The sequence below is a fragment of the Perca fluviatilis genome, chromosome 1 (assembly GCF_010015445.1).
Source record: "Perca fluviatilis chromosome 1, GENO_Pfluv_1.0, whole genome shotgun sequence".
Classification (NCBI taxonomy): Eukaryota; Metazoa; Chordata; class Actinopteri; order Perciformes; family Percidae; genus Perca; species Perca fluviatilis.
In genome coordinates, this window is record NC_053112.1 from 13,519,678 (window position 1) to 13,542,832 (window position 23,155).

The following is a 23,155-nucleotide window of genomic DNA, read 5'->3' on the forward strand; positions in this document are numbered from 1 at the left end:
TGTTTTTAGTCTTTTTTTTAGCCATCTTGTCCACCACTATCTTCCTCACAGCTTCTACACTGTGTAATAGCTTCTTGTTTGTCTTCCAGTCTTTTAGTTTTTATTTTTAAAATGTTTTCATCGTCCATGGTAACTGTTTTTGGGATGTTGTGTGCCATTGTGTTTTTCTGGAAGCGGGAGGTTTTCCCAGTTTCCGTAGGTTGGCTCAGAGATCTGTGAGTGTTTTCGATTCTATAATCGCTTTTTTTTTTTTTTTTTTTAAATGTTTCATTAATTTCTTTTCCCTTTTTCATATTTGATTGTTTTGAGTTTATTTTGTTTTCTTTTCCCTTTGCTATTTTTCTCTTGATTTATTTTACCCAGATCAACCTGTTGGTATGTTGGCGAGTGAGGCATTGAGGTCAATAGATTCATCTTGTTCAGATTATGGAATACAACATCTTTTTTTTTTTTTAAGAAAAGTATTAAAATAATATTTAAAAACAAATATCTTAAAATCAAATTTGTTTTTGTCTCCTGCACTGTGAGTTATTTACTCGGATACTGATATCTGTGGTCCAAATGGTGATTAAGAAAGGTCTGGTATAAAGAAAGAAGTAGAGTGTGTACAGTCTAAGCTCTCATTCACTGCTACTCAACATACCCTATGTAGTCAAGTATTCGGACACCCCTGTCCACAGACTAAAGTCCATGTCTTTGGAGTGAAATACATCAAATATCACATCTGAGTGTAATGTGTAGTGGCTGTGTAGCGTTTATGCATACTTTTAAATAGAATCAACTAGAGCTGGGCAATATATCGATATTATATTTATCGTGATATGAGACTAGATATCGTCTTAGATTTTGGATATCGTAATATGACATAAGTGTTGTCTTTTCCTGGTTTTAAAGGCTGCATTACAGTAAAGTGATGTCATTTTATGAACTTACCAGACTGTTGTAGCTATTCTATTATTTGTCTTTGCCCACTTAGTTATTATATCCATATTACTGATGATTTTTCATCAAAAATCTCATTGTGTAAATATTTTGTGAAAGCACCAATCGTCAACACTACAGTATCGTTGCGGTATCGATATAGAGGTATTTGGTCAAAAATATTGTGATATTTGATTTTCTCCATATCGCCCAGCCCTAGAATCAACTCAGCAAACTGATCTACAGAGAAACATTTGTTGTTGGTGGCCAGCCAATACTGTAATAGATACTTGAGAATCGTATTTTATTTCAAGTGCAATAATAATAATACATTTTATTTGGCGGATATTTAAGAGGGCATAAAAGAAAAAATACAATAGAATACATTAGCTTCAAAGAAATGCATTTAACAAAATAGGCAACATCTGAAAAGTGCTAAGAAATGTCAAAAAAAGCAGTAAAAAAAGTGTTGGGAGGGTTTCTATGGCGATGCAGTACTATGAAGATTAAAAGCTTTCTTAAAAAGATAGGTCTTTAAATGAATTGACTGTCTGCCTGTTGAATGTGGGAGGGGAGGGCATTCCAGAGTCTTGGTGCAGAACAGCTGAAGGCCCCGGCCCCCATGGTGGAGAGGCGGAATGTGGAGGTGACAAGGAGGCCAGACGAGGAAGAGCGGAGGGAGCGAAAGGGGACATAGCCTGTTAGGAGGTCGGTAAAGTAGGTGGGTGCGAGATTATGGAGTGCTTTGTAGGTGATGAGGAGGGTCTTGAATTCAATATGGTGCACAGGGAGCCAGTGTAGGTTGATAAGGATAGGTGTGATGTGCTCAGATGATCTGGTACCAGTGAGGAGTCTAGCAGCAGGGTTCTGAACGAGTTGGAGTCTGTAAGCTTTACCGGTGAGAAGGGAGTTGCAGTAGTAAAAAAAATAAATAAAAGCACCAAAAACTTTGGAAAAAGCGACAAAAACTAGGTGGGCCTAAATTTATTGTGAACCTAAATTGAAATGCGGGCCGGATCAAAACCTGCGAGGGGCTGGATTTGGCCTTTTGGGCCTTGAGTTTGACACCTGTGTCCTAGGGGAAAGGGTTCAGTAATAGTAGCCCACCTTGAAATATTATGAATATGTCATATTCATGTGGTTCATCCATAATATTCCAGTACCCTAGTATATAGGGAAACAGTCTAAACTGCAGCTAACATTGGGCATCACTTATTCACCTCCCACCACTATCAAAATCATATAAACCCGCTTTAACAACTCGAGCCCTCCCCACACGTCAATCACTCTTCAGCTCCACTACCATTGGCTGCTCTTCCTCGTCAGCCAACAGAGGGGCAGCTGGGGGGCGGGTAACATACGCACAGGTTGGCAGGAGCAGCAACCCGCTTCTTTATGAAAGAGAGACTGCAGCGGAGGATCGTTCCGCACCCTTTGTGCTTCTCCTGGGACTCAGCGCAAATCACTCCGCACAGGTAACAACCTCTAACTACCGGAAGCAAGGGACAAGTCCAAACACAGGTGACGGAGACTATCCACCAAGTTTGTGCGAAGAAAAGAAAACTATTTTTGTCGCATTTTTTCCACGTTGTGCTCAAAAGGCGCTGAAAGTGTGCAAGAGGAGGTGACTTTAGCCTACGACAGCACATTGTCTCTCAACTCGATGAGGACCCCTGACCTGGATTTACCTGATAAACGAGTTCACAGACACAATAACAGGTGGCTTAGGCTACGTGTAGTTTAGTGTCCCAAATTATTTTCCAAAAACTGACGAGGGTCTTATTTGAGACAGGTTAGGGTAGCACAGGTGGTTTAGGTTCACAATTAATTAAGGACATTGTATGGGGAATTTGGGACACTAAACTGCATGTATACCATAAAAGGTAAGCTTAATTTGTTCTCCCCTCTAGCCATAAGCGGAATTTGACATTCAAAAATTGACAAAAAAAAAAACCTCATTGTAGCAGCTGAAACCTGGCCTACCACTTGGGGAACACAGCACGAGCACGCGCGTCTGACTGTGGATGTTGTCCGCTCTCATCCCGACTGAAGCCTTGCAGCGCCGGGAGAGTGAGGCAGACAGACAGGGGAGTGCTAGCTGGCTTAATTACCATTTAGATTAGTCGTCTATCTATACAGTTAACGTTACTGATGAATTCGTGGGTTAGCCCAGAGTTGTTAACCATGGTCAAAACAATCATCCTAAAAACAACTGAGCGTGTTGAACGATGTCGTTATGTTACTAGGGTGCATGATTCAGAAAATGTCAAGATTCGATTCAATATCGATTTGATTCAAAAACGATTCTCGATTTAAAAAAAAAAACGATCACAGTCTGTAAATGACGGTTCGTTTGTTTAAATATCGTTTGTTTAAATATCACAATGCATGTCCAGCATAAGATTAACGGGAACCTGTGGTTAACTGTCTTTTCAGAGTTAAACTCCACAAGCGTGCCCTGCGGGCTTGACAACCTCGCTGTCCGGCCATCACGCACACACACGCACACGCCCACAATGCAGCAGGCAGAGGCGGGGGAGAGAGAGATACCAGTTTCTCTTCGGGAGACTTGTTTAAATTATGACAAATATGCTGTATACATTAGATTTAGTTTATACTTTTTTTGGTGTATTTGTTTTCTGACTTTAATGCTATAAAGACCGTTGCTGTGCTTGCATCACTCACTTACCCCTCCTATAGTCCCTATGGCCACTTGGCCAGTGCAAATGCAAATGGGAAAAACAGTTTTGGGGGAGAGTAGTTAGTAGAACTGCTTAGAAGTGGCCTTGTCCCATAACTCTGTTCCTGTAACTACTTGGTCGGAAAGCGGCTCTTGTATGGTGAAGGGCATGTGATGATGTGGGGCCATTTTAATTCCTTTTTCTTTTCTTTTAAATTGTATGTCTACTGCAATCACATGGGAAAAGTAACTACATTTACAGACTGTGATTTTTATATTTTAAAATAGAGAATCGATTTTGAATCAAATCGGTCTTGAATCGAATCTTGAGCCTAAAAATCGATATTGAATCGAATCTTGACATTTTCTGAATCGTGCAACCCTAGTAACATAAGAATACGACATTGTTCAACACGCTCAGTTATTTTTAGGATAATTGTTTTGACCATGGTTAACAACTCTGGGCTAACCCACGAATTCATCAGTAACGTTAACTGTATAGATAGACGACTAATCTAATGGTAATTAAGCCAGCTAGCACTCCCCTGTCTGTCCGTCTCACTCTCCCGGCGCTGCAAGGCTTCAGTCGCGATGAGCGCGGACAACATCCCCAGTCAGCCACTATCATTACAGCAATCCAGCGGGAGTTTGTTGTATTTTGGTGCACAGCCTGTGCCCCTAGTGTTTGTTTGACGTTTACGACCCCTGTGTTGTCTCCCAAGACCGGGCTTTTTCACAGTGTGTTCAGGGGGGCAGGCAGCTAGTGGATCAAGGAGAGATGCTTACGATTTGAGACAAAAATGAAATGGCATGCAGGAACTCATAGTGCACCTTTAAGACAACCTTTTATTTAACTGCTGCGCAACTGAGCTATAGCTCTGCCGACCCTGTGTACTGCCCTCCGTCCGTCTCGTTCCACTCCAATCTTATATATGGAAGTGCTTTCTTCCCACTGGCGCGCACCAGGACAAAAGAATCCCGCTGGATTGGAACAGCTGATGCAAACTGGTGAGATCTTCCAAGTTGTCACAATATGTCTGACCAGTAACTAAAATATATTGTAATCAGTGTTGGGAAGGATACTTTCAAAACGTATTTCGTTACAGAATACATGCCCACAAATGTAATTTGTAACGTATTCTGTTACGTTACTCAATCTGAGTAACATATTCTGAATACTTGGATTACTTCAGGATTACTTCCACATTGAATTGCGTTTTATAAGTGTAGGAATGCAGCTATCACATCCAGCTTACTAAACAGGCCTATAATGGTGTGTTCTTTTTATTCCAACTAGCTGAATGTGTACCTGAACAAGCAGATAGATTATTGTATTGGTAGTCCCGAACTACATACTACAAAAATCTAACCGCAGTCTTGCTACCACGAGCTAATTTTAGCTAACGTTAGCTAGCATGTCAAACGGGGCTAGTCAGTCTTTAAACGGCTCTGGAGCTAGTAAATCAGCACGTAGGAGAATGTAAAATCGCTCGTCAGTGTTAAAATAGCAAGGTGACCAGTAAAACTACAGTAGACGACTACCCTTGGCTAATTAAAAAAATAGATAACTTTAAGATGCTTCTTCAGGTTGGAGGTGGAGTAATTTGGACGCTGAAAGGAGGTTGCACTGCACAGTTGTATTTCATTCTCCCTGTTCGTTCTTTAATGTGAAATGCTGTTTGAATTTCCAAGATAGAAACTTATTCCTGTCCTGGCTCTGTCGTGCCGGTTCCGACTCAATTGTGACTGATCACGCAAATAGCTATTTTTTTCGATTTCATATCGGGGCTTCTGGAAAATGCATAGAGTTGCCTTAATTTATTCAGAGTGAATAAACTCGTGAAACAGATAAGTATCATCATGTAATCCATTGATTTCAACAAAGTAACTGTATTCTAGCTAAATACCAACTATTTAAATTGTAACTGTAACGGAATACAGTTACTCATAATTTGTATTCTGAATACGTAACGCCGTTACATGTATTCCGTTACTCCCCAACACTGATTGTAAGTAGTACTGTCAAACGATTAAAATATTTAATCGCGATTAATCTCATTAATGTCATAGTTAACTCATGATTAATCGCAATTAATCACAAATTTTTATCTATTCTAAATGTCCCTTGATTTATTTTTGTCCCATTATATATATTTTTTTTATTGTTAATGCTCTTATCAACATGGAAAAGTGGATCGGCTTGCTTTTGTGCAAATATTTTTTTTTATTGAAAACAACATTGGCATATATGTAGTGTTCAATTTCACACTAACATTCTCACTTGGAACTAATAATCTGTCACGTAATGTAACACTATTACCTCCATTTTCCACTGCAGATAGTACTGCCTCACGCCTGAGGCGAGCGTGGCTGGTCGTCATAGCGACTATGGTTTCCCCCTTTTATATATGGCAATGGTTTCCCCCAACTCATTTCCTGGTTCTCGTTCTCCATAACCAACATGAAATCAAGGAGATAGTTAACTTTTCCTGCTACAGGTTTCCCACCGTGGTCAGAAAGAACAGGAGACACTTTGTTTCTCTCAATATGACTGTAGAGTCACTACTCGCTCCGTAACGTAACCCCATTTTTTCAGGTCCTATCCCCTGACAAATCCGCTATCCTAACCACTCAAGGTGAAATGCCTAACCACAACCAATCGAGCTGCTTCGTAGGGCGGGTCTTGGCGTGGCCATAGTGGGATTCGTAATTTTGCTTCCGGTCTAGCTAGTTAATTGCGCGATAAAAAAATTGTCGTCGTTAAAATGGGTTTGCGTTAACGCCGTTAATAACGCGTTAAACTGACAGCCCTAATTGTAAAACAAGTAAAAGCTGTAAGTTCTAATATTTGAAAAGCTAGAACCAAAGGGTGTTAGGTTTTTTTCTGATAAATGAATAGATTGATCAAGAAATAGATTAGTTTTCATGTAAAGTAAATGGTAAATTAACGTCTGACTTTTCTGGACCTCTGCACTGTGGGCTGATTGGCTGTTTTTTCCACTGCAGCTACAGTGGTGCTCATAAGTTTATGAACCCATGATAAAGTGGACTAAAAAGAGGAATAAAAAAAATCATCTTTTGGAAATTGATCTTAATGCCTTAATTGGGAAAAAAAATATATATATTGCAAATCAAACCAGCTATTAGGCTAACTGAAATAAAACCATGCCAATCTCTAGGTATGGTGAAGGGTATGTGATGATGTGGGGCTATTTTAATTCCAAAGGCCAAGGGAACTTTTATCAGGATGCATAGTATCCTGGATCATGAAATAACTGGCCTTTTTAAGAATTTTAAAAATCTGCCTGCCTCTATGGGAATTTGACATAGGGGTGTACATACTTATGCCCCCTGTATTTTAAGGAAGAACATTTATTTATTTACGATCAGATATTCATTCACAAAGAACATTGCCGTCCTTAAAGGTTGGAATTTTCCAATTTAATTAAGGCATTAAGATCAATTTCCAAAAGGTGATTTTTGTTTTTATTCCTCTTTTTAGTCAACCTTTTTAGCATGGGTTCATAAACGTATGAGCACCACTGTATTATCAGCATGCACACACATTTAAATTCACATATTGTTTTAAACTTCCACAGGTTGAAGACCAGTGGAGTCCCAGACAGCCGTACAGTGAAGGCCTCAGACTTCAGACTGGATCCCTCCAGTCCTCCATCTGTCCAGCTGATGGCATGCCGATCTCCATCACACCAGAGAGGGCAAGTCTAAATGGCGCCCTAGACCTTCCCCTGTGCTTCTTGTCTGCAACGCTGCTCGGCTCTCCGTCCTCTCCTGCTCTTCTCTGATCCCACATCCACTGTCTATCTCAACATGGATACAAACACCACTGACAAGATATGCTTCTACAACCGGACCGTGAACTTTTTCTATGAGAAGAGTGGCAAGAATATCAGCGACCACTGGCGCAACCGTGACTATGTGATTGTCAGTCTGGGCATGATGGTCTGCTTCATTGTCATCTTTTCCAACCTTTTGGTCATGGGCGCCATTTTTAAAAACAGACACTTTCACTATCCCATCTATTACCTGCTGGGTAACCTGGCTCTGGCTGACCTCTTCTCAGGTACAATTGTTTTACTTTATATGCTACTATGTTCTTGTTGTAACTACTAGTACTACACATTATTTAAATATACAGTACAGCATATACATACAGCATATATACAGGCCTAATTTAAACTGCATTGTCACATCTGATATTTTATAGTTTCAGTGCTGCTACAGTTGAGTCAGAAAGCACAGCAGTGGGACAGTGACACACCTTCAGGGTATATGCAGGTCCTAAAACATTGAATTCCTCAAAAGGCCTTGGAAAATTTAAAAAGACGGTGGATTGTGCTGCAGGAGGCTGTTAAATGCTTTTATGTGATGTTTCAGTAAGCACCATCAGACCTACAGCAAACACTGTCACTACTGTTCGCTACAGTAGGTGGGAACCCATATCATCCTCCTTGGGTTTTCATCATACATTTTCCTCTATGATTGTTGTTTGAAAGCCATGATGTCTCTCTCATGAGTGGGCCATTCATTCCTTCACACAGTGATGATGATTAATCTACAAAGACACATGTGAAGACGCCGCAGATGCACAGGATTACATAAGAAACAATGGCTGCGGGTGTTTAACTCGCATCATATGCCTTCAAGAGGATCTGCTTATCTCTTTAGTAGGGAAATGCACTTTTTTTTTTTTTAAGATCAACTTTGATCTTTGTCACCAATCCTGTTTGTAGTATTTATGGACAGGATATCGAGGCGTAGTCGGGGTGGCGAGGGATTGCAGTTCGGTGGGCTGGGGATCTCATCGCTGCTTTTTGCAGACGATGTCGTCCTGATGGCATCATCGGCCTGTGACCTTCAGCACTCACTGGATCGGTTTGCAGCCGAGATGAAGCGGTTGGGATGAGGATCAGCACCTCTAAATCGGAGGCCATGGTTCTCAGCAGGAAACCGATGGAGTGCCTTCTCCAGGTAGGGAATGAGTCCTTACCCCAAGTGAAGGAGTTCAAGTACCTTGGTGTCTTGTTCGCGAGTGAGGGGACAATTGAGCGGGAGATTGGTCGGAGAATCGGCGCAGCGGGTACATTACATTCAATTTATCGCATCGTTGTGACAAAAAGAGAGCTGAGCCAGAAGGCAAAGCTCTCAATCTACCGGTCAGTTTTCGTTCCTACCCTCACCTATGGTCATGAAGGCTGGGTCATGACCGAAAGAACAAGATCCAGGGTACAAGCGGCCAAAATGGGTTTCCTTAGGAGGGTGGCTGGCGCGTCTCCCTTAGAGATAGGGTGAGAAGCTCAGTCATCCGTGAGGAGCTCGGAGTAGAGCCGCTGCTCCTTCGCGCGCCAAAAGGTGCCAACTGAGGTGGTTCGGGCATCTGGTAAGGATGCCCCCTGGGCGCCTCCCTAGGGAGGTGTTCCAGGCACGTCCAGCTGGGAGGAGGCCTCGGGGAAGACCCAGGATTAAGTGGAGGGATTATATCTCCAACCTGGCCTGGGAACGCCTTGGGATCCCCCAGTCGGAGCTGATTAATGTGGCTCGGGAAAGGGAAGTTTGGGGTCCCCTGCTGGAGCTGCTACCCCCGCGACCCGATACCGGATAAGCGGACGAAGATGGATGGATGGACTTTGATCTTTGATTGCAATTGATCCGGCTAGCCAAATTCTCCCAAGTAGGTGTAATTTAGAGTCGTCATTAAGTAACAAAATAATCGGGTCAGTAGGAAGTCGACATCCTATCACATCAGCTATTATGCACCTCGTGCACCTGTTCACACTCCCAGACCATGTGCAGGAAAGTTCCAGTTTGTTCAGGTTGGCAGAATTTGCAGTAGGGAGTAGGTATGGCTTTACAGATGTATCTCTTCTGAGGCGTCCAATATGTCCTATGACATATGTTGAAGTGGATCTGCTGGTGATTTGGGTTCTTGGAACAGTGGGAAATGTCTCCCAATTAATTATGTTAAGCCTTTCTTTACTATTGGGAGTTCTCCTACGGATACTTGCATCAGTTTAGCATAAATCCTGGACACTAATCCTCTCACAGGAGAATCAACAAGCCATTTAATGATTGGGTGCATCTCAAGACTGTTTCCCCCATGGTACTCCCTAACATTTTAGGGCTGATCTTAAGCGAAGATAAAGGAAGAATGATGTCCTAGGGACCTCAAAGCTAGCTCTCAGGTCTTCAAAACTTAACATACAGTACCATCATCATTGAATAACTGTTCTAGAGTATAAATACCTCTGTCACTCCACTGGTTATAAACAAAAGGTTTGTTACCAGACATTAAGTGTATGTTGTAGCATAGTTGCTCCTCCACCTGTTTAAAGTTGGTCAATGTGTTGGTGATAATAGGGCCATAGGCTAGCATATACTTTTTTGGACACACACTTGTGAAAGCAAGGTCTTGCAGTCTTAGACTTCCAGTGAGGTTTTGCTCTATTTCTCTCCATGGGACTGTAGATGGGGGGTCCATCCACACTCTGAGGGAGGGCCAGGCCTCCCATGTTTGCAGTACGTTTCAGGGTAGAGTATTTTAGCCTGGGTTGTTTATTATTCCAAATATACTGCCGAATTACGGTATCAAGTTTCTTCCAGAAATGTATTGGTGGGGGTAAGGGGATCATTGTACTTAGGAAGTTCACACGAGGAACTATATTAATTTTAACAACAGCAATCCTGGACCGTAGCGATGCCGGCAGCGCAGACCAATTGGCTAGATCCCTTTTGAACACTAGTATAGATTCATAGTTGTCCTGGACAACTCGCTGTAGCGATGAGTGAATGGTGATGCCCAAATATGTAAATTGTATTTGGGTTGGTATTGTGTCACTAATAGCTGATGTCACCTGTCTGTTATTCATCAGAAGATTAGATTTATTCCAATTGATTTTATGAAATGCACCTTTTAATGCTGAAGGTTACTTTTTCTTCAGACACTTCGGTTGTGTTTTCTTAAATATTTTCATAACCATATGATATCCTAATATCAATACTGTCACTTGGAATGACATTGTTTCTGCAGCCATAGCTGTGGGTGATGACAATGGAAACTGAATGGGACATTTAGAATGTTGTGATTTTTGTCTCGGCCTTGGTAGGTAGGAAAACAATCCCTAAATGCAAACTACGCCTTGAATACAACCCAATATGTAATAGTGTGGATTATCCTGTAGTTCTTTTGTATTTGTTAAACCCCCACTTTCCTCTTCCAGGTGTCTCCTACCTCCACTTGATGTTTCATACCGGTCCATGGACCATTAAGCTGTCTCAGCATCAGTGGTTTGTGCGACAAGGGCTGATCGACACCAGCCTGATAGCTTCCGTCCTCAACCTCATGGCTGTGGCCGTGGAGCGTCACCAAACCATCTTCAATATACAGCTGCACAGTAAGATGAGCACCCGGTGTGTTTTCATCATCATAATGTGCATCTGGCTGGTGTCCATCGTCATGGGCCTGGTTCCCGCCATGGGCTGGCACTGCCTGTGCGACCTGGAGAACTGCTCCACCATGGCGCCGATGTTCAGCCGCAGCTACCTGGTATTCTGGGGGGTTCTTAACCTGCTTACCTTCTTCATCATGGTGGCTGTCTACACCCGGATCTTTGTCTACGTGAGACGCAAGAGCAAGCAGATGTCACAGCACACCACCCAGATGAGACACAAAGAGACAGTGTTCAACCTGATGAAGACAGTCTCTATGATCCTGGGTGAGGAAGCACACACACCAGTTCAATCAACATTTGTAGCCTGACCGTGTAAAGCTCCTTAAAGGTCCCATGGCATGAAAATGTCACTTTGAGGTTTTTTAACATTATTATGCGTTCCCCCAGCCTGCCTATGGTCCCCCATTGGCTAAAAATGGTGATAGGTGTAAACCGATCCTGTGAACCGTATCCTGCTCTGCCTTTCTTTCTCCTCCTCAATAGCTACAGACACAGAAATGGCACATCCTAAGGAAAGCTCATTGTGGGACTGGCTCTAGTGGCTGTAATTCTGCACCAAGGCTGAATTTTGGGAAAGAGACTTCAGAAATGGTATTAGGGGACCGCTAAGGCCTATATAAAAGCATCCAAAGATCACAATGTCATGGGACCTTTTTAAAGGAACACACAGTCTTATTGGGAGCTTATTCACTGTATCCCCCAGAGTTAGATAAGTCCATATATACCTTTCTCATCTCTGTGCGTGTCGTACGTCTGTCTGGCGCACCCACAGCTAGACTAGCTTAGCCCAGATCCTGGAGGTAACTGGCTCCAACTATCGTGGGTGTGGGTGGGATTTACAGTACATTCCCTTTCTCCCCCCATTTCTTCACATTCTTTACAGCTATAATAATTATCTTTCCTCCTATTTTATCCGCCACTAGCCACGCCTTTTATGTTGTATTTTCAATGTTATTACAAGATTTCTAATGACCTTATGTACCCGTGATCTCCCTCTCCCTCCAGGCTGTTTTGTGTTCTGCTGGACGCCCGGCCTGGTCATCCTGCTGCTCGACGGTCTGGGCTGTGAAGTGTGTGAGGTGCTGCGCTTCGAGAAGTACTTCTTGGTCCTGGCCGAGAGCAACTCCTTCTTCAACCCCATAATCTACTCCTTCAGGGACACTGACATGAGAAGGACCTTCAAGGAGATCCTGTGCGGCAAGGTACCTGCATCGTAGACTCTGCCTTGTCTCCAGTCCAGTGTTTAAAATGGTTCTAATATGTTGATCAAAGAGAGTGAAATTCCAAACATGGAATGAATTGCCAATGCCAGATGGACAACAGCTGATACTACTAGCATTGTACGGAATAGAATAAAAACTGCTTCTTATGTAGATACATTTCTTCAGCTGCTTTCTAGTTGGTGTTTAAGTGTTGAAAGTGTTTTAGCTGTTTCAGAACTAATGTGCTGTTTCAGATGTTTTTCTGACAACTGTAACTGAGAGCTCAAGTCATTTGATTTATTTGAATTGGGATGGTAGATGTTATTGATATATTATTGTTTTAAAGCTATCAGCCTACATAAAAATAAATACTAACCATTAAGAATCTGAAAAATTATCTTCTGCCAACATCAATGGATGTTTCCCTATTTAGCCTAAAGTTGTGAAAAGAATAGTGCATCCTAACAGAAAGATGAGACAGTGTGTGTTTTTTCTTGAGGGGTAAAAATCTACCCTGCCAAGTTATCTCCCTCTCACATGCCAATGCCATTGAAGTAGAGCTGGGTGATATGGAAAAAAATTCAAATATCAGGATATTTTTGACCAAATACATCAATGGTGGTATTGTAATGTTGACTATTGGTGATTTCACAAAATAATGAGAGTTTGAGGGTTTTGGTAAATAATCACCAATAATGTGAATACAATGACTAAGTGGGTAAAGGCAAATAATAAAACAGCTAGTAAGTCTGGTAACTTCAGAAATTGACAATTTTACTGTTTGCCTTTAAAACCAGGAAAAGACAACACTTGTGTCAGATCACAATATTATGATATCCAAAATTTAAGACGATATCTAGCCTCATATATCGATATAATATCGATATGTTGCCCAGCCCTACATTGACACTGACACGGAGATAGAGAGGATGAAGGATCCATGTCCATGTGGTAGTGGGTTGGTTTCAGGTTTGAGTTGTAATAACGAGGCTGACTGTGGTTTATATCTTGAGAAATTTAAATCAGAGTTACCAAAAGAGATACCCAAAATTCAGTAGTCGGTGCCAAAACCGGTAAAATAACACGATTCTCCCCAGACACATTCCAGTGAACAGGGGAGAGGCTAATTATTTTTTGATCCCGTTTGAATTGAGCCATGGATGACAAATATGATGTTCGTCAATTTAAAAGAATTTTAAAATATTTTTCAACCGAAGAAAGTCTCAGTTAGCCGTAGGTTGTTTCTCACACAATTTACATCACCTAGCTTGATGCTGAACTTGCTCGCTAGCTAGCTAGCTTAGCTCTGTTCCACATCACATGTGATGTTCTCTTACCTGATTTGTTTTACCCAGTGAAGTGTTTTCAGCAGATAAGCAAAAGAACAAGCGAGATCCTCTGCTCATTTGAGTAACGTTACATCCCCAGTACGATACACACAGACATATAAACAATAATCTCTCCATTGACTCTCATTGATATTTTTTCAAAAGATAGGTCCCATGGACCGGAAGTAGAAGGGCGTGACTTCGGCTCTCTATGCCATGTGTAGTTCAACTTGTTCGTGACCTCCTACTTCTGAATGTAAGTATTGACTGGAACACTCTGAAGCGTATACTGCCCCCATCAGTTCCAGAAGAGGCGCAGCACCGATACTAACAACACTGGCATCGGCGCTTACGGTGCTTCAAAAAAATGGGCAATCTTTGGTGTTTTGTCATTTTAGAATCAAAAGGTATCGCAAGTATCGGTTCTCGTGACATCCCTAGTTGGCTTCACTAACGAGCACTGTAATGGTTAACAGTAGTGCCAGTGGTGATGATGCTTTTGATGTCCTTCCAGAGAGTTGAGCGAGTGTAATACAGAGTATGGAGTACAGAGTAGTGTACAGAGTGTAATGGTCTGAGGGGGGGCCCCCCCGGTCCCACCTGCCCCTGCCAGATCCGATCTACTCAAACCGTCGGCTCAGTCACTGCAACCCACCTCTTCGATGGGAGACGGACTGGAGGCTGTCGCGTGACAATGTGGCGCACAAGGATTTAAAGTGTGCGACCAGAGGTTGTGCACTTCTCTATTTTTTTCCGGTGGCGCACGACAAAACAGGAAGGATGGACGTGTTTGAGGGGACCCAGATGCCAGTTCTCTCAGAGTGACTGCAAGTCTCTCTTGTAAACTTACTGGGTTAAGATGAGTTGTTTTACGGTGAACGAAAGGCTTGATCCGTCATCAAAACATTGACGTCAATGCTGCTGCCAGTTCTGCCATTGTTTACCTTTTTTCTTCTTCTTCTAGTCCGTAGAAATAGCAAAGTCGTTAGCCTTTCTTCATTAGCGCTGTTCAGGAGAAGACTGCAACTAGTGTCGCGACCGCCACGCGACAGGTCAGGAATGGCGAGTATACTGAATGTTTAAAACCTGCACTCTCTGCAGTTAGTCTCTATTGTTTATTCATTTGAATCTCCTTTTGCTGTTACCAGCACAACCGCTAATTCTTCCTGCGGTCCATTGTCATTGCTGCAGAGTTTGGCTTTTCAGAGGAAGAATGTGAAAGTAAAATAACGTCCAAACCAGCACTATAGACAGATCTATATTATGCTTTATATGTTGTGTGATCCTATTAAAGGATATTTTAATTTTTAATATTTTCGTTGTCAACAAATCCCATGAAAAGACCAAAACAAATATGCGTTTTCTCTCAATACTTTCCAGTTTCTCCAGCATGTGTTTCTCTCAACCCCAAGCCCATTTACAAATACGATACTTTTTGAAAAGGCTAGATACATTCATACAACAACTGGGCACTGTAGGTTTTAGCAAACGCTACTCAAACCGTAACTAATGTATTGATTTTGGTGTTTTTATGCGATTTCTTGATAACAAGAAAAATATATAGACTATCACCAAAGTGCCAGGCTACTGCACCTCTGATGTGTGCTACAAGTGACAAATTACACAGTTGACATGAATCGTGTATTTTGAACAGATGACAGAGAATGAGTTTAAAAACTGCATACATATACATACATACATACATACATATGTCTTTTCTCACATTCGATATTTTACGCTTTTTTTTCTTTCTTTCACGCTTAGTTTTTTTTCTCTCAAGTTAGACGTTTCTTTCAATGTTTTTTTTTTTTTTTTTTTTTTTTTTTTTTTTTTTTTTTCAAATTTGTATAGGGGAAGTAAAAATAGACCTTAACGTTGAACCCTGGGATGTAATATGGACTGTCGGTAAAAGTTTAACAATTTGAAGTTTTTGTTGCCTCACGAGCTTCCCTTTAATAGCAAAGGTTTTGATATGTACATTATGACGGGTTGTGTTTGTGACAAGTAAATGGTACTAATCTAACCAGCCAAGCTTGTATGTACAGTTCTTGTGTTGTCTGTACTGGTTTGCCCTCTTCATCAGCTACACCTAACATGAAACATGTATTGTTAAATCAAATCTCCATTGCTACAGACCTGTTGCACTGTTGTTGGTCATTTCACAATCCTTCCAACAGGTTTATAGTAGTTGTTGGTGAGGCTGGGTACCAAACTTCACACACACAGATTTTTTTTTTTTATACCGTCATTGACTGCTGACCCCTCTAAACCGACCGTTAGGGGCTGCAAGTAATCAGCAACTGCATTCTGATACCAAACAATATTCAAGTTTTATCATATACAATTTATGATTTTCAACAGATAAAAGTAGCAAATCCTCACATCCGAGGAGCTAAAAGAAGCAAATGTTTGGTCCTTTTATGTTTGATAAAACACTTAAGAATTGTGATCATCAGAATTTTTTAGATGAAGTATCTGTCAATCAATTGATTCATTGTTTCAGCACAAATGCTTTTGATTTGTATAAACATTTCATCCCCAAATTAATTGTTTTAATTGCTGTTTTTTTTTAAGGGTAAAGTTGCAACAACAAAGGAAAAAAACTAATTTTCTTGTTTGTTTTTCCATCCCTCTCTTCTTGTGTTTTGCAGCGATCCACAATGCTCTTCCCCAGCAACCATCAAGACCTAGCAACCTCACAGCGCCACTTCCTCCGAAACCTTCACAGCCTCCCCCCATCCTCGCTCCCGTCCCTGCCTCCATCCTCCTCATCCAAGCTTCAGCCCTGTGTTTTCGATTCTATAATCAGATTTTTTTAATGTTTCATTAATTACTTTTCCCTTTTCATATTTGATTGTTTAGAGTTTATTTTGTTTTCTTTTCCCTTTGCTATTTTTCTCTTGATTTATTTTACCCAGATCAACCTGTTGGCATTGAAGTCAATAGATTCATCTTGTCCAGATTATGGAGCACAACATTTTTTTTTATTTTTTTTTTTAAGAAAAGTATTAAAATATTTAAAAACAAATCTCTAAAAATCTTGTATTTGTTTTTGTCTCCTGCACTGTGAGAGTTATTGTGGTCCAAATGGTGAACCCTGCTGCAATTCCAGTTTCAGCCAAATGGGGGTGCTTTAAAGAAAGAAGTAGAGTGTGTACAGTCTAAGCTCTCATTCACTGCTACTCAACATACCCTATGTAGTCAGAAGTATTTGGACACCCCTGTCCACAGACTAAAGTCCATGTCTTTGGCGTGAAATACATCAAATATCACATCTGCGTGTAATGTGTAGTGGCTGTGTAGTGTTTATGCATACTTTTAAATAGAATCAACTCAGCAAACTGATCTACAAAGAAATATTTGTTGTTGGTTCCCTCTATACCTTTTTACATCAGGCCGACACAGGGTGGAGCCATCAGTTACTCAATTTATTTCTAATTTAATGAATAAGATATGGAAGGAAGAATAAGGCTTATGCTTGTCTGTGCAGTGCTAACCTTGGCGATTGTTGTGGCAATTTTGTAATCCCACTCTGTGAACGAGGAACCCGACAAAAATCTCTTCCAGTGTCGTGAAGAACTCAGCCTGGTCAAACAAAAAGGGAAGTTAACATGATTACAGGTGTAGGATCAAACACAATTTCCCTTACAGTGAGGTTTCCTAATTGCGATTGTGTGAAGGGCTGACGAGGAAGGGGTCAGGGAGTGCCCATTCATCTCTTCCTCTTCCTCAGAGCAGTTTAGAGACTTCTTTAAACTCTCTTTCTGTGTGACCAGATCCTGTTGGCTATAGTTAAGGGTTGGGGATCGTAAGATTCATCCTAGGGGAAAGGGTTCAGTAATAGTAGCCCACCTTGAAATATTGTTGGCATGCAATTGCTTGCTTTGCTCCTGTTAGGATCAGGTGGAAATGGAAATGTCCCTCTCTGGTCCAGTTAGGGTGGGGGCTGGAGGGGTATATATATAGCCACATAGACGGTGGGAAAGTTGTTGTTGGTAGCAGCTTCCTATGAGACTGTGTGGTTTTAATTCTATTCAACTTATTTTCTATTTGTTAATTCCCATGTGACTTTTGTTCTCCTCTGTTTCCTTGAGATTCTTTGGTTAATAAAACCACCGACTTTTAGGCACAGACTTCTGCCTCTTGAGACATTCTTCAATTCAAATTTTTTTTTTTTCCCCACGATTCACCTCCAGTGTCAGACAGCCACGCTAAAATCCCTCCTTGATGTAGAATTACTACCAGTAATGCTACACACTGTGCTGTTCCAATATGGGAATAAAGTGTGATAATGAGAGAATAAAACAAGCAGAAAGGAAATCAAAGCCAATCAAAAGTAAAGAGCACAAAAGGTTTTATGAGACCTGAAGGTGTTAAAGGACTCTGTAATTGGACCTCTGTGCAGGATGATTTTTTTTTTTAAGATTATTTTTTGGGGCATTTTTTCCCTTTATTAGATAGTGACCGTGGATAGAAGGAGAAGGTGGAGAGAGATGTGGGAAAAAGGAAAAAGCAGGTGCAAATGTTTTTTTTTTTTTCAAAACAACGCATCAGTAACATGCTTCAAATTCAAAAACAGATATAGACGGTGGATCCGTTAAATTTCAAAAAAAAAATTTGTGGTTCATGAAATGAAGAAGTGAAAAATGTGCAGAGACATGAAGAAAGCATGACAGGCAGAGGGATGACGAGAGGGGAATGAATAGCAGGAAAGGAATGAAAAACATTTCTTACTACTGCATGTGGCAACACACAATTTATTAGTGTTCATGGAGCAGTGATGTGATCCTCTAATAAAGGCAGAGAAGCACTTTTTCTTGACCCCCTCTGTTTTGGGTACATTTACTCCTTTTATTTTCAGCACAGTGTTATATTCCATTTCCTTACTTTCCTTACCTTTTTTCCTTACTTTTTTTTCTACACTACATTTGAGATGGAAATATTGTTGGTAAAAGTATTTTTGGCTTGTGATCCATTAAAACAAAGCAGTGTTGCTACCCGGCATGATAGTGGTTGCATGTGGTTGTGACCAATTCTACCGTTAAGTCATTTGTTATTCTTGTTTGATTTGAATATTTTTAAAAGCTGTTTTAGATTTTTTTTTTTTAAACACAATTTTGTGTAGCAGGAATGTGCTATTTTCTGCTTCCCTACACTGTTGATCCTGTAACCTCTCAGATTTATTTTGTGACCCTGCATTTTATTCACACCAGGAAGCAGTCCAGTACAACAATTTTAATCATTTTTCAAAGAAAAAAAGAAGTCTGGTGCACCCAAGTGCAGCAAAAGTGCCCTCTTGGATGCCCCTATGGTAGATAAAACATGAGAAAGTGCCTCTATGGCGCCCTTCTAGTAGAGAAAACATAATAAAGTGGAATAGGGTGTAGTTCAGGGGCGGAGTGGGGGCAAACACAGCACAATCCCTTTTTTCCATTTGGGTCTGACCATCTCAGCGCCACCTTTCCCTTTTCTTTTTTGGCTTTCCATCATCAGACTCACACACTGTCTGTTAACGTAGACTTCCAAACGTGACAAAAGAAAAAAAGAGATGTTCGATGGCTTTACGTCATAGGCCGACCAGGGCTATGCCATTTGGGGAGGGGCCGCTCACTGATCCCTCTATATTTCTGAAAATCCTAGACATGGTTGTGACCGTTAGTGCTTTCTGATTAGCCTGAGTTTATGTTGAAATAAGAGGCTGCTGCGGCCCGAGGGTTGAGCAGAGGCTGCACAGTTTGACCAGCGGGCAGCGATGCCTGGCAGAGATGTGGCTTGCAATGTATAACTATTATCAGACCGGCCCTCGCGGCCTCGAAACACTACCGGCCCACCGGGAAAAGTCCCGACACTCCTGATTGCCACTCCACCTCTGGTGTAGTTCCAGTGGAGAAAACATGATAAAGTGCAATAGGGTGTAATTTCAGTATAGAGGAAATGTGATTAAGTGCCATAGGATGTCTCTTTCCGTAAGAGAAAATGTGATAAAATGCAAAAGGGTGTACATCCAGTGGAGAAACCATGTTAAAATGCCATCGGTTGTCCTTCCAGTTGAAAAAAAAACTTTATAAAGTGCCCTCTAAGCTGCTGTACGTGCTAGAAAACTGGTGGTACTCCACTGCATGTAGCCGGTGCCCGTTTTATTTTTTTCGCCTCTGCCCCTTATACAGCCTGAATCTGCCACTGACTCAGAGTTACATTTCTTGGGAACTGTGATGTCCTCTTTTAAGAGAGAAAAATGTGTGTAGTTGTGTGTGGGAAGGATGGAGGGGATTTACAGACATGCAGTACCACATGCCAGCAGCGTGTACTGCACATTTATGGCCTCCAGGGTATGGATCCTGAGAAAGAACCACTGCAGTCTTCCCGTTAATGGCATTAAAAGCAGTGGGGGTGGGAATTTGGGATGAGGGCAATCATTGGGACATCAAGGCGCTCCCAAAAATCGATGCCAGATGACAATAACCAAGTCCATATGTGATTTACGCACACGCAAACACATACAGTCCCAATTCAGACTTGAGCACATTGCACAAGACCCCACATAAGTATGACAAAAACAAACACTTGATGACACATTCGGCTGCTCACACGCAACCTGCTCTCATGCTCACGGAGCTTTATGTTTTATGGTGCACATGGTTATTGACCGGGCCGTCCCTCTCTGTATCTGCCATTTCACCACACACTGGTTGAAAATGTCCACACCCTCTTTGATAAATCACTCTGAAGCACTTATGCTTTTCCTCCATTGTCTTGGGATCCACAGTCCATTTCCTTTTCCTTCTTCCCGTTCTAAAATAGAGCTTTGTCTGTTTTGACTTTTTTAGTAACAGAGCACTCTTTTTTTAAGTAACCTTTTGGCTTTGTTTTTGCATTGCTATTTCATTATAAAGCCCTGGTTACTTAAATAGCACTAGTGCGTTACTGAGCAGTTGCGCCCAACCTACAGGGGTTAGGATCTAGGTAAGTTAAAAGTAAGGTAAATTAAAAGCTTAAAGGCTTGGAAACAGCATTTGACAAACCAATCTCAGTCCATTCGGTAGCTGTTGGTAACCTCCCAACCGTATCACATCAACTGCGGCTATTGCAGGGATTCCGGGACTCAACTGGAAAGATTGTGAAAGTAGCTCAACAAAAAAAAAAAAAAGAATTTGGTTTGAAAATTGACGTGATGCTGATCCTAAGTAAATGTGTAGTCGCAGTAACAGTAGCTGGTTATAATCATAGGATAGGAGAAGTTGAACTAGTTAGGTGAGGGTAGTATGGGATAGATCAAGAAACATTTTGGTAGCTTTTTTCCTCATTTTTTTGTGACTTTCTCAGACATTTGTCACCTTTTTGTTAATTTGTTGCTTTTTCCGACTTTTTTGTACGATTTTTGTAGCATTTCTGTTGACATGAAGCCCTACAAAAGTCATCAAAAGAGTTCCTTAGCCATCATAGAATTTAGCAAATCAAGCAAAACAATGATAAATTTTTTAACAACAACCTGTTTCACAGCCTGAATATGAAAACTCTGCTGCTTCTGAGGGAATTTCTGAGTCTCAGAGTCGGAAAATCTGCCATAATCTGCTTTGAATGTCACGTAATTGCAGTTTAAAAAACACTTTACTGTGTTTTTGGTTTGGCACACAACTAGGCGGGCCAAAATGTATTGTGAATCCAAATTGATATACGGGCCGGATCTAAATCTGCAAGGGGCCGGATTTGGCCCGCAGGCCTTGAGTTTGACACGTGCGATAGATAGTTGAAATAGCTACTTTAGTCAGCTAAAAGTGATGGCTGAACTTGTTAGCTAAAAGTAGCCTATGGTTTAAATGTCCAGCTTCTGCCACTGCAAGGGACAGTAGTATCAATACAAACTTGACCAAAGTGACCGAATCAAAATATTGTAGCAATATTCACTTTTAAAGATGTGCTGATTCAACTTTTTGGTTATTTTGGAGGATCTAGTTCATGGTGCTGTTGAACTGTATTGCATTATACAGAGGTGTGTTTCTGTTATTTAGCCTACCCTCGATATAAATGGGGTAGACAAAATAATGAAAACACAAACAAACAAAAAAACGCTATATGATTAACTGTAACAGGTCTTAATATTATCATTACAAAGCCATAAAGTTAACCATTAATCCTAGAAAAACACTCAAGACATTGTGACAATCATTTCCTCCATTTTGCATCACCTCTGAATGGATCTTATTGATCAAAAGGTAGACGAACCCCACTGTTGAATGTTCACTCATACAAAGAAAAACTGCCATACGATATCATTCATGGTGCAATAACAGCAAATTTAAAACGTTAGATTTAATAGTAGATTGCTCTGGCCTGCTTCTAACCCTGGCCTGGTGGGTATTATGCCCCAACATGGAAGATTTGTGTCTTCATACAGTGAGTAGCAGGTGTGGAAGGCATGGAGGGAAATCAGCATCCTCGTTGACATGGCGACAATGAACCCAGCCTCCGGGCAGCTGTCTGTGACGCTGGGAGGAAATGGAGCAGCCTCGATACAACAAAGTGGAAACTATGACCGCTGGAACATACACACTGCGACACACAGCCCGCCTAATAAGGAAAGCAGATTGTATATGTTGAACAAACACGCCTGTCACATGTATCGCACGCTAACCTCAACACGCTGGGCCATTTGTGTAAACAGGAAAAATCCACTTTTTTTCCTCACCCCTGCCTCTTCACTCTTGCTCCATCTGATCGCTGTACAATCTTCCTGTTATTTCCTCCTTATCTTTTCCCATTTTCTAATCGCTCATTCTCATTATGACACAGTAGTCTGGAGTTCCATAAAAGTCATTGCAGCAATCTCAAGAGCAAACAGTTCATCCTAAACTACATGTTCAGCCCCTGTAGTTCTGTATCAAACTGAGGAAGGAAAACAAGATGACCAGATAGCTTCAAATTGTTTCTGACATGTGTCTCTGTTACTGGATCCTGCCCTCTCACTGGGGTGGTGAACTGGGGGACTCGTGCGTCTTTGGAATAAAGCATGAGATGAACAGCCCATTGTTGCTGGAGGTTGGCGGTGTTGTTTCTCTAGCTGTCATTGTCTTTATTGTACTCTACTAGAGGCAGATTTGGTTGTGATGAGGATGAGGACATGGTCAGGCCTGATAGACTAAAAAGGCTTTTGAAATGAAATTGTATATCTTGCAACTGAATTATTATCATCTGAAGGATGGGTATTTTCTAGAGTGTGCAAGGTAACAATATATATATGTTATTTTAGGTTGTAATCCTGACCCAATGAATGTATTGGGCTATATTTCAAATATTTCTCTCCCAAAAGCTAGGGCTTCTGTCCCGGGTTGTTTTAAAAACGTGACAGTAAAACTAACTGATGTCACACATAAGAAAACGTCAAATTATTCCGACGATTTAGCTACAACCTACAGAGGGAGACTGTGGACAGGATGATGCGCTTAATAACTTTTCTACCTCAAAAATGGCACACATCAGTATGCACACAACTCTCTTATACAAGGCGGACATCTGAAGGGGTGTAAACCATGAAATGGATTACTGTATATAATATAC

At 41.2% G+C, this 23,155-nt stretch overlaps 1 protein-coding gene and 1 long non-coding RNA gene across 8 annotated transcripts; one reads left to right on the top strand and one right to left on the bottom strand.

Annotated features, from left to right (window-relative positions):
• Nucleotides 1-323: 323 nt before the first annotated feature.
• On the bottom strand, nucleotides 324-16,571 carry LOC120558524. The gene is made up of 2 exons (XR_005639134.1): nucleotides 16,525-16,571; nucleotides 324-369 (listed from the first exon to the last, which is right to left on the bottom strand). It is a non-coding gene; the product is annotated as an uncharacterized LOC120558524 (long non-coding RNA).
• Nucleotides 2,278-16,572, top strand: LOC120558420 (lysophosphatidic acid receptor 2-like). 7 transcript variants are annotated; one of them, XM_039799424.1, is made up of 5 exons: nucleotides 2,278-2,396; nucleotides 7,201-7,685; nucleotides 10,840-11,334; nucleotides 12,076-12,272; nucleotides 16,252-16,572. In XM_039799424.1, exons 2-5 carry the CDS (start codon nucleotides 7,433-7,435, stop codon nucleotides 16,417-16,419), a joined length of 1,113 nt encoding a protein of 370 aa, XP_039655358.1. In that variant the 5' UTR covers nucleotides 2,278-2,396; nucleotides 7,201-7,432; the 3' UTR covers nucleotides 16,420-16,572. The 7 variants fall into 7 exon arrangements, 5 of the variants coding, with proteins under 5 accessions (XP_039655358.1, XP_039655351.1, XP_039655382.1 ...); XM_039799417.1 differs by having other exon boundaries at nucleotides 2,308-2,442; XM_039799448.1 differs by lacking the exon at nucleotides 2,278-2,396 and adding an exon at nucleotides 2,449-2,640.
• The last annotated feature ends 6,583 nt before the right edge of the window (nucleotides 16,573-23,155 follow it).